Source organism: Contarinia nasturtii, unplaced genomic scaffold, assembly GCF_009176525.2.
Source record: "Contarinia nasturtii isolate CC-2019 unplaced genomic scaffold, AAFC_CNas_1.1 Cnas_scaffold_630, whole genome shotgun sequence".
NCBI classification, from domain to species: Eukaryota; Metazoa; Arthropoda; class Insecta; order Diptera; family Cecidomyiidae; genus Contarinia; species Contarinia nasturtii.
Window position 1 is genome coordinate 2,939,425 of NW_022197981.1, and position 16,781 is coordinate 2,956,205.

At 33.3% G+C, this 16,781-nt stretch overlaps 3 protein-coding genes across 5 annotated transcripts in view; 1 reads left to right on the forward strand and 2 right to left on the reverse strand.

The window, feature by feature from the left end:
* Positions 1–108: 108 nt before the first annotated feature.
* Positions 109–3,097, forward strand: LOC116340265 (pre-mRNA-splicing factor syf1 homolog). The gene is made up of 2 exons (XM_031766665.1): positions 109–309; positions 485–3,097. The coding sequence occupies exons 1-2, from the start codon at positions 268–270 to the stop codon at positions 3,026–3,028; spliced, it is 2,586 nt and encodes an 861-aa protein (XP_031622525.1). The 5' UTR covers positions 109–267; the 3' UTR covers positions 3,029–3,097.
* Positions 3,098–4,009: 912 nt separating this feature from the next.
* LOC116340135 (probable cytochrome P450 28a5) lies at positions 4,010–6,297 on the reverse strand. Its single transcript, XM_031766403.1, has 6 exons — positions 6,043–6,297; positions 5,696–5,828; positions 5,496–5,603; positions 5,314–5,415; positions 4,711–5,236; positions 4,010–4,554 (listed from the first exon to the last, which is right to left on the reverse strand). Exons 1-6 carry the CDS (start codon positions 6,228–6,230, stop codon positions 4,115–4,117), a joined length of 1,497 nt encoding a protein of 498 aa, XP_031622263.1. The 5' UTR covers positions 6,231–6,297; the 3' UTR covers positions 4,010–4,114.
* A 3,791-nt stretch (positions 6,298–10,088) lies between these two features.
* The window catches only part of LOC116340351 (protein unzipped), a 44,637-nt gene continuing 37,944 nt past the window's right edge, over positions 10,089–16,781 (reverse strand). For all 3 annotated transcript variants that reach the window (XM_031766816.1, XM_031766814.1, XM_031766815.1), the window contains exon 7: positions 10,089–15,918. In XM_031766816.1, coding sequence (XP_031622676.1) covers positions 15,529–15,918 — 390 coding nt within the window. In that variant the 3' untranslated portion in view covers positions 10,089–15,528. The remainder of the gene's footprint in view (positions 15,919–16,781) is intronic.

Sequence of the window (16,781 nt, forward strand, 5' to 3'; positions counted from 1 at the left end):
TGCACATCATTCATTTGGTCGATAATGACAACGAACCTCAACGCAAAAGCACACACACATCCAGTGTGTCAGTACAACTGTCAAAACCAATACCAATGGCCGTTGTTTTATGATTTTGACATTTCAAACTAGTTGCTTACAAATACCGCTTTGATACATTCGGTGAGCGGCGAACGTCCAATGGAACAATTGTGATTTGTGTTTATTTGATTTTTTTTGCGAATAATTTTCAGTTTTCACAGTGAATCGAATAGAAGCAACTGAAAAATGTCAAACAATAGCGAAGCGCAAGCGATGGACGTTGATTTTGTAAGTAAAAGTGCACGAAAATTCTGTGCAATTCAGAAACTAACCTTACTTTTTGTTACCGTCTTATTATGTGACGTCTCGCATGTAAACGTTTAACAAAATTGTTTGTGAAATGGAACAAAATCACTGACCATCAAATCTGAAATTTCAATTTTCGTTTTTTTTTCGGTTTTAGCATCAAGAAGATATCGCATATGAGGAGGAAATTTTACGGAATGCATTTTCAGTAAAACATTGGCTACGATATGTCGAACACAAGAAGAATTCACCGTCGTTTGGTGTGAACATTGTGTTCGAACGTGCATTAAAAGAGTTACCGGGATCGTATAAATTATGGTTTAATTATTTACGAACGAGACGCAAGCAAGTTCGTGGCCGACCAATAAACGATCCACTGATTGAAGAAGTAAACAATGCATTCGAACGTTCACTGGTGTTTATGCATAAAATGCCACGCATTTGGATGGATTATTGTTCATTTATGGTGAATCAATGCAAAATAACACGAACGCGTCATGTATTTGACCGTGCACTCCGTGCCCTTCCAATCACACAACATCACCGTGTTTGGCCGCTGTATTTGAATTTTTTGAAGAAATTCGATATACCGGAGACGGCCGTACGTGTTTATCGACGATATTTGAAACTTTATCCAGAAGACAATGAAGAATATATCGAATATTTGACGAAAGTCGGTCGATTAGATGAGGCTGCACAGCAATTGGCATCAGTGGTTGACAATGAACATTTCGTATCGAAACATGGCAAATCAAATCATCAACTTTGGAACGAGTTGTGCGAATTAATATCGAAAAATCCGGATAAAGTTCATTCGTTGAATATTGATGCGATTATTCGTGGTGGATTGCGTCGTTATACCGATCAATTGGGTCACCTGTGGACATCGTTGGCCAATTACTATGTGCGAAGCGGTTTATTCGATCGTGCGCGTGACATTTATGAAGAGGCCATTCAAACGGTGACAACTGTTCGTGATTTTACCCAAGTGTTCGATGCATACGCTCAATTTGAAGAGTTGAGTTTGAGTAAGAAAATGGAAGATTTGGCATCCGATACAAATCCAAGTGAAGACGATGAAATTGATGTTGATCTGCGAATGGCACGTTTTGAGCATCTTATGGATCGTCGTTTGTTATTGCTTAACAGTGTGCTGTTACGTCAAAATCCGCACAATGTACCCGAATGGCATAAGCGGGTTCAATTGTACGAAGGTAATTTACTTGAAATCATTGCAACATACACCGAAGCCGTTCAAACCGTTCAACCAAAATTGGCCGTTGGAAAATTGCACACATTATGGGTTGAATTTGCAAAATTCTATGAGAAAAATGACCAAATCGATGATGCACGTATTGTATTTGAAAAGGGCACTCAAGTTGAGTATATCAAAGTCGATGAATTGGCAGCCGTTTGGTGTGAATGGGCCGAAATGGAAGTGCGACAAGAACAATATGAAAATGCGTTGAAATTAATGCAACGCGCAACAGCGATGCCAAAACGAAAGGTTGCTTATCACGATGAAAAGGAATCGGTTCAAATGCGTCTGTATAAATCGCTTAAATTATGGGCAACATATGCGGATTTCGAAGAGAGTTTTGGCACATTCAAAACATGCAAAGCCGTTTACGATAGAATTATCGATTTGAAAATCTGCACACCACAAATTATCATCAATTATGGCATGTTTTTAGAGGAAAATAATTATTTTGAAGAAGCATTCCGGTCATACGAAAAAGGCATTGCTCTATTCAAATGGCCAAATGTGTACGACATATGGAATATGTATCTAACAAAATTTTTGGCACGTTATGGTGGCACCAAATTGGAACGTCTACGTGATTTATTCGAACAATGTTTGGAAAATTGTCCACCCGAATTGTGTAAATGTTTCTATTTGTTGTATGCTAAATTGGAAGAAGAGCATGGATTGGCCCGGCATGCAATGGCCGTGTATGAACGAGCTACAACAGCGGTTAAAGACACCGAAATGGCCGATATGTTTAATATTTATATTAAGAAAGCAGCCGAAATTTATGGTTTACCACGAACACGGCAAATATTTGAAAAGGCCATCGAAGTCTTACCCGAAGATAAGTCACGTGAAATGTGTGTACGATTCGCTGAAATGGAAACAAAACTCGGTGAAATTGATCGAGCGCGTGCCATTTATGCGCATTGCAGCCAAATGTGTGATCCACGCATCACCGAACACTTCTGGCAAACGTGGAAAGAATTCGAAATCAAACATGGAAACGAGGATACAATGCGTGAAATGTTACGTATACGGCGCAGCATTCAAGCAACGTATAATACACAAGTGAATATGATGGCCGCGCAAATGATGGCCACTACAACACCGGTCAGTGAAACGCCCAAAGATGGTATGCGCCTTTTGGAGGCCAAAGCAATGGAAACTCAAGTCCAACCAACCAAAACAGCCAACAGTAATATCATGTTTGTGCGAGGCGAAACCACCGGACTCGCTGAAAAAGATAAAGTCGTTAATCCCGATGAAATTGACATCGATGACGATGATGAGGAAGACGAAGACGAAGAAGAGGAAGGTGAAAATAATGATGAAACCAACGGTTCCGATGTCGAAACTAAAGTCATTAAAAACATCGAAAAACAAGCTATACCCGATAAAGTGTTTGGCAGTTTAAAGAGAAAACATGATAAAAGCGATGAAGATGATTGATTTTTTTTTAAATTTTGATTTCAAACAATGCCCATTAGATTTATGTTCAATTTTCATTTGTGCTGTAATTAAGCGATTTAAACAAATTAAATGAAAAATATTTTTAAGATAAATAAATTATGAGTTCTGTAATCATGGTTTTATATATACAAGCATTTTATTTGCTAGATGAAAAATCCGCCAGAGTCGATTTACAACAAAGGTAGAATTTGGTTAAAATAATTTGTCTCTTTTGGATTCTTGAATAATAATTTAGGTCATTCGATTAAGAAACCCATAAAAAGTTCCAATGACATGTTGTCACGTGGTACAGAGAAACTTCGTGTTCGAAAAAAGAATTCAATCAGCAGTCGAACAGTACTGTAGTTTAAAAATCTACTTTGGTGTAAAGCATGAATCAAAGAGCATCGTCGAGTCAGTGATCAATTTCATTGATTTGACTGAAACGAAAAGTATAAAATAAACAGGATACATCGAAATTGCTAGCATCAATCAGTCGTTGCTTATGATCAAAAGAATTGTCACTGCAATGGCGAAAAACGATCAAGTTATACATCAAGTGAAAAGGTTGAAAGATTTTTATCGAATCATAATACACCTACCCAGCGGTACCATCATCATGCATGAATCGTTCTGCCGCCAACTTATCCCGGACATACATGCATACAAACTTTTGGTTTTATATAGATAAGCCCTACCCATTTCACATTCAATTTCACATTTTAAAATAAAGCGTACACTTTGAGATATTAGAAAAGGCAAGTTTTATACGTCAATTGATTAATTATGGCGATATAAAGTATCGACGAGATATAAAAATGTGATTTCAAGCGCAAATTAAACAGGCTCTTATGCAATAACTGTACGTGTTCAGTTGAACTTTAATCAATAAAAATGACAATTTAGCAAAAAAAAATCGATTCTCTTTTACCTTCAATTTATAAGATTTCATTTGTAACAACAAGATTAAAACTAAATTGATGCAATTGATTGTTTTCATCATATTTTTATTATATTATGAATATTGAACATTTGAATTCGTTTCCTCGCAGGAGTTAAAAGAAAAATAAGTTGACCTTTGTACATTTATTCCGATTTTGTAATCAACTTATAGTCCAAGAAGATGTCATGAACATGTAAATAGAGAAAATCTTCTGGTCGAATAATAATTGGTTCTTTTGTTCGTGGATTAATGGTGATTTCCAAGTTGCTGACAATTTCAGCAATAGCCGCTTTGATTGTAAATGTTGAAAATCGCATTCCCAAGCATATTCGTGGACCATGGCCGAATGGAAAGAATTTACCTTCATCTCTCAACGCTTTCAGGTCAACACCATCAAAGCGATCCGGATCAAAAATGTGCGGATTCGGAAATAATTCAGGGTCATTATGAATGGAATAAATTGGAATTTGAACCACCGTTCCTTTTTCAATCAGCAATGGTTTTCCATTATAATTTTCCAGTTCAATTGGTTCCGTGCAAACCTTTGTGATTGTAAAACCGGGCGGGCTGATTCTTAGTGTTTCTATATAAAAAAAAAAGAAAACCAAAGATTCTAATGATTAAAGAAAATTATTGAAATTATTTGCAATCGATTTTCTAGAAAAACAAAATGAAAAGACAGTTCTCAACAAGACGATCGCATAAATACAAGAATGCAAACCTTATGAATTTTCCTTACCATTGAATACGTGATCCAAATACTTTAAATTACTAATCACTTCAAAATCAATGTTACCGTTGCACTCTTGAATCTCTTGACGTAATTTAATTTGACATTGTGGATTTTTTGCTAAGCGATACAGTGCATGTGTCAAAACGATGCTAGACGTTTCGTATGCATCGAGGAAGAATGTAATTGTATTGGCTGCAACATCAACGTTACCATAATTGCGTTTTTCTTTTAACTTCAACAAGAAATTGAGATAATCATCTGGTTTTGTAGCGAGTTGTTGACGTAATTGAATTGCTTCGTTCGTTAGATTTATAAAGTATTTTTCAATTTCCGCCGTCACAAATGGCATCTCATAGTTTTTAAATAGATATGGGAATACCGATTTGAATGTGATAAACCAAAGTTTCCAGTACGACGGCTTGAATAATTTATGTGAAACTTGCAAAAATTCGGAATTATCATCGGCAATGGCATTCGCCTCGAGACCATAACATACGGTGGAAATTACATCGGCTGTAAATTTTGCCGTAATCTTTTGGTATTGAAGATAAATAATAATCCATTAAAATACGTAAATTAAAACGTACGTCTTTATTATAAAGCACTGACCTCTTTTGTGTCCATAATCGGTTTGCCACTCGCTATTTCAGATTTGATGAAACCCGTCAAACGTTTGCACATTTCATTTACAACGGGATAGGTGAGCTTTGTCTACGGCATGAAAAAGTCAAAAAGGTTGATAGTTGGATAGACTTTACTGAGAGCAAAAAATTAATCGAATTTCATTGTACCTTCATGGTAGTGAACGCCGGTGAGATATCCATTCGATTATCCTTCCACTCTTCGTCTCTCAAAATAAAGGGATTTCGTGAGAACAATCGCGCATTTTCTTTGTTATACTGTTGTTGGATTTTTTTTTTTAGAGTAAAAATGTTCAGTTTATCTTCGGAATTATATTTTAAATTTAACAAATGAAAACCGTTTTACGTACGTTGGTGTAGTTGATATGAAAGTGTTTGAACTTTCCCACAAGAATTTGTGAAACCAAAGTATTATCAAGTATCAAAAGTTCAGGCAAGCGATATGTGAATACACCAACGAATGGAGTTTTGCCACGGTATTTTCTTGGAAATAAATATGAATTTTTATTGAAGTCAAATTTTATTTTATTGTATCATGTGTAAAAATTGATTTAAAAAAATGATGCGTTCGGTACACATCAGAGCTTCCGTTTATGCATTTGATGCAGTTTGATAGTTGAGATTTGATGCAATTGTTACTATTTTCACTACTGATAAATGAGAATAGTTCGAAATAACCTGAATTTTCAACACTTACCGATAAATATCATCCTGTTCGTAAAGAAAATTTTGTAAATAAATTGCCGATTTTGGAAAAGTTCCCAAAAATGGTTTTGGATTGGGTCCCAGTACATCGCGTTTTCGCCAATAGTCAAAGTTCCATGTTAAATAATAATACAAAAAAATCAGCGATGCTATTAAACTACTAAAAATGACCAAAAACATTTTGAAACCGTTCGCTTAGCCTTTTATCTCTCAAATGTGTCAAGCAACAATTTGATCAAAATGCCATACTGCATAAGCGTGTAATTTTTATCTCAGAAATCAATTACTCAATAATACATACGACGCTATTTATAAGACGCAAAAGTCAATAATCGTATACAACCATAGACAATAGCCAAAGATAGAGGCGATTGTGCAATAGACTTATCATCCTCTGACAATGTATTTACAGTAGATCAAACTTAGAAATTCATTGATATTGTTCAGATTTCCGTTGCCGCTGTACACATTTTCGATAACATTGAAGTGTTTTAACTTTTTTTTTCAATAAAGTTGAGATAATATTGTGATTAAAGCTATCAAATGTAGTGAAATTATCATTTGAATACAATTACAAAGTGAACCGTGTGTTATTTGCGTCAATAGCAAAAGTAAATTTACCACCGTGATTAAGTATACTATCTGATTTGTTTTCATATTGATATCAATGTTCTGTTCATCACATTGAATCGAAATTGTAATGATGGAAGTTGCCATTGTCTAAAGCTATGTTTTATATAGATCAATTCAGTTTGCTACGCCCACCATAGTCGTTTATTAGACACTAGAACGTGATGCATTTTGGCTGCATTTGAATTGAAAATGGTAGGTGGTCTATGGATGGGTCACAAGAAAGCATTGTGTACTATTAATCGAGATAGTCAGTGTGGCTATGCTAATTCCATGGCTAATTAACTATCATTAACGGCGATCTCATAAAAATGCTTCTTTTTTTTTTGTTCAATTTCTTTTTCATTCCGTTCAATCAATTTATCACGATTTTTCTTGAATTCTAAGCTCGAAAACCGACAATTCGACAGAGAGAAAGTAAGCTCTGGAAAATGATTCGCATTCAAAGTACATTCTGCCGATGCTGCCGTAGTACTTACTAATCATGATAACGACTGCATTCAAACGTTAACCGCACACTCGAGATTTTATTTGTAAAATTTATTTTATTATCCATTTCCTTAATTATTTATGTATCATTTACCTCCGTTGAATCGTTTCCATTTGGATCATCTTAAAATCGACGATTTCGATTTGTAACCCACTTATGCATTGAAACGGTCGAAAAAATTTGCACTGCAAAACAGAAATGCATGAATAAAATTTGCAACGCAAATATTGTACACATATTTTTGCATTTCATCCGAAAATTGGTTCAAATAGTGAACCGCAAAATTCAATGGGGTAATTCATTTCAAAATCTTCAACTTCATGTCGACAAATCATCATCTAAAAAAACGAAGAAAAAAGAACCACAACAAGGAGAAACTTACCTATTAGGTGAAGCCCACGCAAATGTACCGTTGAAATGTACATTTTTGATTACTTGAATAAGTGAGTGATCTGGCTGAAATTGCACTGAGCCACTTTCGTTGAAAAATTTCGTTGTATTATGTGTGCACATAATAATTGACACATCAATTTCAATCTAAAAATAAAACTCATCCAACCCATTGATGTCATTTCCCATTCATCTTTTATTGCATAATGCATTCGTTCATCCATCCTTGGGTTAATCTCGTTCGATCGACGCGATGACGGTCCACATAGTCGCATCTCTTTCCCTTTACGAAATGAATGATTGGATCTATTTTCAAGGTTATATTTGTTTATCGCTTGATTTTCTCTGCATTACTATCATTATCATTACAGATGGTTTGGCTTATTGCCGTAAATAGTAGTCCGCGCGCAAAATAACAACTCAACGATCTGTGGTTAAAACATAATGGGGCAATTAAATGGCAACGAGCTGAATTGGCGATAATAAAGAGCAGCTAGATCTCTAAATTGGTTATGGGCGCATTAAAATGTAATGCAAAAGTTCCACCACAACGACTTGATTGAGATTTAAAATATGCAGCACAAAAGACGAAGAAGAAAGAAATTACGAACAAACACCGTCAACGCGAGCAATTTTGCGCGCCATATTCAATTTATAGAAAACAACGGTCTCTGCCTATAATTCCGTCCGTGTTGTTGTTGTTATTCAATGTCGCAAAAATCGTGCCATTTCTTGTAATTATACAATTCCGCACTGCATCGCTCCTAATGATGGGCATCATTTAAAATGGCTAATGTCGATGCGCCAGTACACGAAAAAATACGACACATAGTTTAGTTTTCATATTCAAGCGCAAATAAAATTATTTCAATCTACGTCGTCGTCGTCGTCGATACTGAACAAAAAATAAAGAAATAAAAATGCAAGATGGGTTGTTTTTTGTTGTTTAAATGAATAAAGAATAAAATTTATTTGTTGAGATCGTTTAGAAGCAAATTTACTTTACACATGAGGTGTATGTGTTTTCTTTGTTATATTCAAATCGGTTTTTGTGGTTTGTTTGTGCTACAATGAACCAAATGCATTTATAATAATTTTTTTTTGTTTTTTTCTTTGTCTTGATTGGTGAATGGTCATAAGTACGGTACACACTGAAGCAAAAAAAAAGAAACGCCATTATTTTTGTTTTGGTTTTTTTAAAATTACTTTTGTGTCCTATATCAATTAGATATCCAGAGTAATTTCGAATGTGACGAATTTTGACATGAATTTAGGTGTATATGTGTGTGTGTGTGTTGTTTTATTCTTCTCTAATTTGATCAAAATTGATGTAATGATTAGTTTAAATATGCCAAGTAAAATGAATAAGCTTCGAAAACTTTGAGTCAAATACCTTTTGTGTGGTGAGGAGGGGATCTTTTTTTTATCAGTTATTATATAGATATTGTATGTGTATCTAGTTTTTCCTTTGTTTTTGAATATATATTATATGGCTCATCATCTGTGGGCTTTGCATACAAATCGTTTATCCACTTTCATCTATATACTATTAATTCTAAATCAATTTATTGTGTTGCTCTTTGAAATCCATCAATTTTCCCGAGATACCGAGTGTTATTCACTCATTTCGATATATTGTCATTTCTCGCATCACCCACATTAATAAATCACCCACTGTTTTCAGCTACAATATATCTAAATATTTATTTTGGTGTAAATAAATGTTTTGTTGTTATGGATTGCTTGAGGTATATATTTTACCGAAAGGTGATTTCAGAAAATATAGCACAATAACTTCATTTTTGTTTGTTTTACTTTTGAACAAGAGTTATCTAGCATTTTGAACGGAACCTTTTGATATTTATTTGTGAATTAAGATTTGATTATTTTTCAATTTTATCTATGTCATTATTTGGTATGAATTTCGCGTATGTTTCGCAAATGAGCCCTTTGAAGGTATGTGTTGATTGAGAGGAGGGATTTGGTCAATGGTGAGGTGTTTTTTTTTTGTCATTAAATTTAAATAGGACATTTCGGACAGTAGGTTATAGTTTCCACAGTTATTTGGGGCGAAGCTCAGTTTCGCATCGATTCAATAATTGGGGTGAATAAAGTTCGTGAAGGCTTCTTTTTTGTTTTCTTTTAATTATTTTTTATGGGTTTTCACTACATTAAAATCTAACAAATACAAAAATAGATCTCTCACTTGATCACTTCTCTATCATCTACTCTACTATGATTTGGTTGTTGTTTTCTTTTCTATTCAGTTGTATAAGACCCCATCAATTCCATTTCCTTGCCATTTCGAAAAAAAAAACTGCTTCTTTGCCGTTCAAACTATTACTATTGGCACCACCATTTCCACAAACCATTGGTTTTTCGATTTTTTGCTCTTCGTTTTCCCTTCTATTTTCAATTCAGATTTGCACATACTTCCCGATTTTTCTTTCATGCAAATATTGCGCTTACAAAAAAACATATCTCATTCATTTTTCTTTTTTCGATTTTTTTTCCATTTTTTCAGTTTCTTTTTTTTGCATAATCAAGCTATTTATACAGTATCAAAGCATGCATCTTTTTTTCGCCATTCCAAAAAATTTAACCTAATTATTTCTCACATATAACTGGAATTAGTGTACAAGACAATTATTACATTAATAAATATTGTAACTAATTGTGATTTTGAATGACAATAAATCGTATTTTTTTTATATTGCAAAGACATTGAGAAATTATGTGTGCATCAATACGTTTTGGCCAAAGTCATTCTGTACAAAAAAAAACTTCGAAAAAAACCACCGCATTTGCAAATGCATTAAATTGTGTGGCACGAGCTCAAAATGCAACAAACAAAAAAAATCTTTTGTGCGAAAAGTTTGTAAATGATTGCTAGTGTTGCGGGGCAATTTAAAATAATAATATTGTTTTACAAGTTATCTTTTCCATTCCATGCTAATCTGGCTTGAAACGGGCATAATGTTTTTTTTTATCGACGTTGATCATGTTGAAGAAGAAAAAAATGAATCATGTCTGGTAACAATGAATGTCTCTCTGATCACGCGGGCACACACATCACCTTCACAAACAATTATGTTCCGTTGTTTGGCATCACTGAAATCGGCCGTCGCGTCAATGGATGTGCATTTCATAATTATGTATTCAATTTCATCAAATGATGAAAAAAAAGAACGCAACTGCATCTGAATAAAAGAAATAATATGCTGAAGGCATGCTGCTGAAGAAATGCGATATGTTACTTGCTGCTATATGCAATTATATTGTCTGTACTGTATTTTTGTGTCGTGCGCGCATTCATCGTTTTTTTTAAAGATTGGCCATAAGTAATGTCAATTCGTTTCAATTAAAATGAATTAACGACACCGAGGAGTTAGTGGAGCGCACACATTGCACATATCAATTTCAAGTTGTTTTTTGTGTTGTTTTACATCTATACTTTTCTTAATACTGAATTCATCTCTCGGTACCATAAATCCGACTCCAAATAAAGACCATCAAATGAATTCCTTAAACACATTAAATGTGCGTGGCTGAAAACAAAAGCATCTCTCTATCTCTCTCATCACAAAATATAACCGAGAGCACATAAACAGCAGAAGAAGAAAAAATAATTCCAGAATATATGTAATACAATGTACATCAACTATAATTGGTCGGAAATATCAGATTATGTTTGCAATTCACATCAAACTATGCTGTTCGTCGTTTGACCGAACGGCATGAATATACGCAGGTAACTGAATGGTGCTTGTGTTATGCGTGTGTGCATCCGAGAAATCATTCGCCAATTTATTTTAATGCACCAAAGTCAATTGAACTCTTTGCATAATCTATTTGGAGTTTAATGATTAAACTTTAATCGAGGATCCTTTTTTTTCTTGATCAACTTGGTTTATTTGTGTGCGTCTTTCATTTATAATTAGTCTATGGTGAACAAGCTTCAATATAATGCATCTAAACCATTTTAATCTTGTCTGACAGAATTTTCAGTTGACTTACATACATCATGCAATGACGAAAAATTGGAATTGCATAAGAATTTCGATTGAAAATCAATGAAACAACGACTTCATCTTATGCAAAAATTAATGAAAGCAACGATATCTACATTAACGTTTGCCAACGAACATTCAAACAACTAAAAATACAAGCATAGACTAGACTGGTATAATTGAAACTTGCATAGATTTTATACAAGAGTACATGCGGTTTGAGTCATAAAACAATCAATAACACTTACCTGTATCGTAGCTTCAGATCGCATCAATCACCATTAGTTAAATGCATAACGATGAAATGGAATATAGACTATTTTTTTGTGCTTGAATTTAATTACGCACATTCAGTTTTGTTGCTGGTTCGTAACACAGATATATATATATAAGTATATCAAAAGCGTCAAAATAAAGAGACATTGAGGAGTATATATAGTATATAGTAAAATAAGGCAAATAGCTATAATAAATTGCTATGTTTAAGCGAAATGCATACACAAAGTTTCACTGTACTAGCGTCAACAATGTGATCCAAACTGTCAGCTGTTAAATTCGTTTGAACTAAAGACAATTTAAAATTTCTAATTTAAAATAAAACTATAGAAATTTGCTATAACTCGAAAATGTCCAGAATGTTTTTAAAAAAAGGCGCAAATCGATATAAAATATATTACACACATTCCTGGAAATATTTTTCGATTGATAACACTTTTGATTTCAAAAACCCATTCAGAAAATTTACAAAAAATTTGCATAACAATAATTTCTATACCAGAAGAACATTTGCACTCTTTCAAGCGCATCCCACTGATAGTTTAGATCGGCTTTGTTTTTTGCTAGTACAGTGTTTAGTATGTAGAATGGGAGAGCAACGAAAGCTATTTATATCGCAAAAGTTCTAAGACAGGCAAAATAAGGGCGAAGATAAGGGGTTTCCAGTTAAAATTGAACTAAAATACTAAAAAATAATAATAATAAAGAGTATATTTATAATGATTGTATATTTTAAAAATTAAAAAAAGCTACAATTATTACATACAAATTAAAAATAAAGTTACAATGTCATCAGTATTTGTCATATATAACAAAAGCTGCATGTGTTTTGGGGCTTAAACAGTTTGATTATATTGGTTGGGAGTTTCTTTTCTCATTGAATATTGTTGTTTTTGCTGTGGTCTTTTTTCTCGCAAATTTTTTTTCCACAACATTTCTATTGTATTAGCTTAAAAAAAAACATTTTGAATGCTTTTCTCATTTGACTTGGTGTATGTGTTTTGAGAAATAAAATAAAAGTGTTCCAAATTGTAAATCTAGTTTCTTAATTTGTCCAATAAGTTAATTAATCTGGATTATACACACAATTGTTAACAGTTCAATTTCATTTCTGCTTATTATCTTCTAGTTCTTCTCTCGTTTTTGTCTCAATATTCGCATTTAATAAATTAAAATAAATGTTGATAACAAAAACCAAAAAAAAAAAATCTGTTTAAAGTAGAAGAGAAAAAATGTTTCATTTCGCGCTATTTGTATTTTGTTTCTTTTTTTAAATCTATCTTCTAAATCCCATATTACACTTATATATTACAAACCTAATGCAAATTCTATTTACACTTTAATTCTTTTCATTTTTCCTTTTCGTTCGCATTTTGTTTTTCAATGTCGTGGTTTACTTATTATTTATACGTTGTGTCATTGTCCTGATCAAGATACAATTGATTGTGTCAATTTTTTTTGTCGGCGCTTTTTGTTTAGTAACATTCTTTTTGTCGAATTTATCATCGGCCATCGTTCGTTTTCCATTTGTAATTTTTTTTTTTATTTGCATTTTTACCGTTTTTATTATTGACTACAAATATTTGAAGTCTGTATGTGTGTGTGCAAGTATATGTGAATTTTTCTTTAAAAAAATGTGCTCTTTTCACTCTCCCTGTTTTGCGCACTTAAATTTATTTAGATGTAAAAATATTAAAATGTTTTGACATAATTAACGAAAACGAATGTGAATTTGCGCTTTTGTTTACATGAATTACGTGATAATATTGTTTGATGTATTCAAGCGCTCTAAACGATTCTAATACTTTTCGTATGAAAAAGAGAAGAAGAAAAAATGCTCAAATTTGTCACCATTTGCATTGTTCTAAATAAATGATATGCGCTTTTTTTAGAATCGATTTTAAATGCTTTTGTTCTCCCTCTCTCTCTCTCTCCAACTGTTGGCTTGATCATTTATTGGGGTGATAAGCGCACGCTTTCTTTCTCTTTACTTCGTGCGTGTTGATTTGTTTAGCGCGCGTGCGCACACGTGTTCTCATTTCAAACGTAACATCATTCCGTTTAATTCTATTTGATATAAATGACGCAATTGATGATGATAATGTTTGCATGGAATTGCGTACTTGTCACAATGGATGCATGGAAATTGAAATATTTAACGGACAAAAGAATTCATTGTATAATATCCAGCAGTGACAATGAATCAAAATAACCTTCACATTTGAACACGCAGAGAGAGAGAGAGGTAGTCAAGATTAAATAATGCGCGCTCCTACACACAGAGAATTTAAAAAAAACTGTTTGGATGCGAAATGATTTTCATTCAATATTTTCTTTGAGATTGTTGTGAGCCTTTTAAATCAAACAATAAGATTGTGTGGCGTGCAACAAATAGCAATTGCATTGCATTTAGCCAATCACTTAATTTTGATGAAGGGTGGTGCATACGCGTGCGTTTCTTTTTCACTCGCTCAGCTATTTGTTAGAGCATCAATAGAATATCGTTTAGCGATAACAATAACGCTTGCTGTTTGTTTCTTCTCTTTTATGTTTAAATATGTCTTTTATTTCGATACTATTTAAACCATAGAGAAACAAAAAATTATATGATTGAAACGTGTACACGCCTGAGAATGAATTCTAGCACAATTTGCTGTGGAAAAATGACATCAATGAGATGTGGTGAGTGACATATTCCATCTCTCTTTGTCTCAATTTGATGGATCGTCTCAGTTAAATAACAAATTCCATCAAAAGGCTTGGAAGATTAAAGAAAACTTTAAATCCATTCAACTTTCACGAAACAACAAAATCAAAAACAAAAGGAAGATAATTATCATCTTATGCCCCAGTGATTTCACTGGAATAAAAAGAACGCGAACATCATTTGCGACAGCCTTGACGCTGTTATCACGTACACTCACTGTACTATATTTGCTTGTGTTTTCAATTTTCCATTAAGTGCTTATACACAATTACCGGCGATGATGATGACCTTGTAATCTAGTGACATTTTTTTCTCGCTACTGTTGTCATGTGTCATTTATATTTCATTCTCAATTTTGCCATTTAATTCACAAATGACGCATGTCAGTGCCCGCTGAGAAATTGTTTTCCTATATGTCATATAACTAAAGGCTGAGATTCATTTTTTTCTTCTTTGCTTTAAATTTAAACACACACATGCCATTTGATGAAGCCATTTTTTTAAGTTATTTTAAATCTGTCATTTAAATGTTTGAACTATGGCAGAGGAAAAGTCACACTCAAAAAGTAATATTGTTGCTTGGCCAATTTTGATGATGACACTCGTTTTAGCTGTTGTTGCTTGTGCTCTCTAGTGCCAATAAGAAAAAAATAGGTCGTTTCTAATATTCGTCTAGCATTAATTTGATTTAAATCTGGGACAATTTGACACATTTTGGTATTTTTTTTTGCGGGTGCACTTGATTTGATTATTTGTTTTCGAATGATTTTATATGTGTTGGTTCTGCTAATTATTTTTGTTTATTTGTTTGTCTCTAGCTCCAGCCCAACCACTCATATACATAATTTCTAGAGAAAAAAACTGTCTAAATATTTGCCAAATTTGTGGGAAAAAAGGCAAAATACTCTTGAAAATTCCAACATTATGTTTACTCATTGTTTGTTTATTTATTAATTCTAAATTAATTTATATTACTTACTTAAACACCATATTTGTGTGTCGAATAGAAAAGAATAGCGCCACTAAACCCATACAAATCACAGACGATGCCAAATTATTGAATCGACTTGCTGAACTCGTACCACCGCCAACACTTGCACTATTCGTTTCGCTTTGCTGCTTATATTTGGCTTCTGTTGCAGCATCTGGTGCATCACCCGGAATATCGTTGTTATCAATAAAACCGTCACGGCTCACAATTACCGGATCTTTATTTTTATTGGTCGTACTTGCTTCGGTGGTTGTGGTCGTAGTTGTTGTTGTCGTGGTGGTTGTTGTTGTTGTGGTTGGTACAAATGTATTATTATGTTGCCAATAAATAGGACCGTATTCGAATGTCACATCAAACATATCTTCAATCAGGAACTGCATATGATTCGTAGAAAATAAAGCAATAAAATTAGTTTTAGTGAAAAAGTAAAAGAATTCCAGCGAATGGAAAATTGAAATTTTTTCAATCAGAAAAAGAGGCTAATAACATGACATCAAATAAATAAAAACTTATTCAAATCGAAAGTGCCATTAAAATGATCATTGCAAAATATCATGTTTTTCACTGTGCGTTTATTATGGTTTAGTTAAGTTTTCAGAGCGTAATTATAATAAGTGAGAATCAAAGCACGCAAGACAGGTTAAAACCATAATTGCCACAATTCTCGTTTATCTGTGGTGCTCTTTAAAAAAAAATGAAAATGCGACTTTTTTTTATTTGAAATTGCTATACAATTATAACTCTTTTTTTCAACTTTATTCATTTGAATCGTGTTCGATGATTATTAAAGCAATGCGTGTATTTTTCGCGTACTCACACGCAGATATCGATTCAAATACGTTTTTATACAACTGTGTTGATGCTATTTATTTATTAGCCTGCGCAAGAGACCGACTTAGAAAACAACAAAGATCTCAATGCATATGTATAAAATTGAATGAGCAATCGTTTTTTGATTGCAGATTGAAGCGTGCGCTTGTTGAAGCTACTGAGTCTGATCATTTATTATTAATTACAATTTTTTTTTATTCTATTTTGTGCACATTTATTCGTCTTGTTTATTGCGACAGTCAACAATGTCTTAGGCTCAAGCAATCGTACGCGCCTCAGTCTGTCGTTTTTATGCACGGCAGCCAAGAATATCAACGGATAAAAATGCATTCAAAACAAGAACAAAACGGGACGAACGAACAAACCGACAACGGCAAAGACGACGACGACCAAAACAGAGTAAATG

Coding starts and splice junctions, on each gene's coding strand:
- LOC116340265 (XM_031766665.1), top strand. CDS start 268: ATGTCAAACAATAGCGAAGCGCAAGCGATGGACGTTGATTTT. Junction 310..484: donor AAGCGATGGACGTTGATTTT/GTAAGTAAAAGT, acceptor TTTCGGTTTTAG/CATCAAGAAGATATCGCATA.
- LOC116340135 (XM_031766403.1), bottom strand. CDS start 6,230: ATGTTTTTGGTCATTTTTAGTAGTTTAATAGCATCGCTGATTTTTTTG. Junction 5,604..5,695: donor TTCATATCAACTACACCAAC/GTACGTAAAACG, acceptor ATCCAACAACAG/TATAACAAAGAAAATGCGCG. Junction 4,555..4,710: donor TTTGGATCACGTATTCAATG/GTAAGGAAAATT, acceptor TTTTTTATATAG/AAACACTAAGAATCAGCCCG.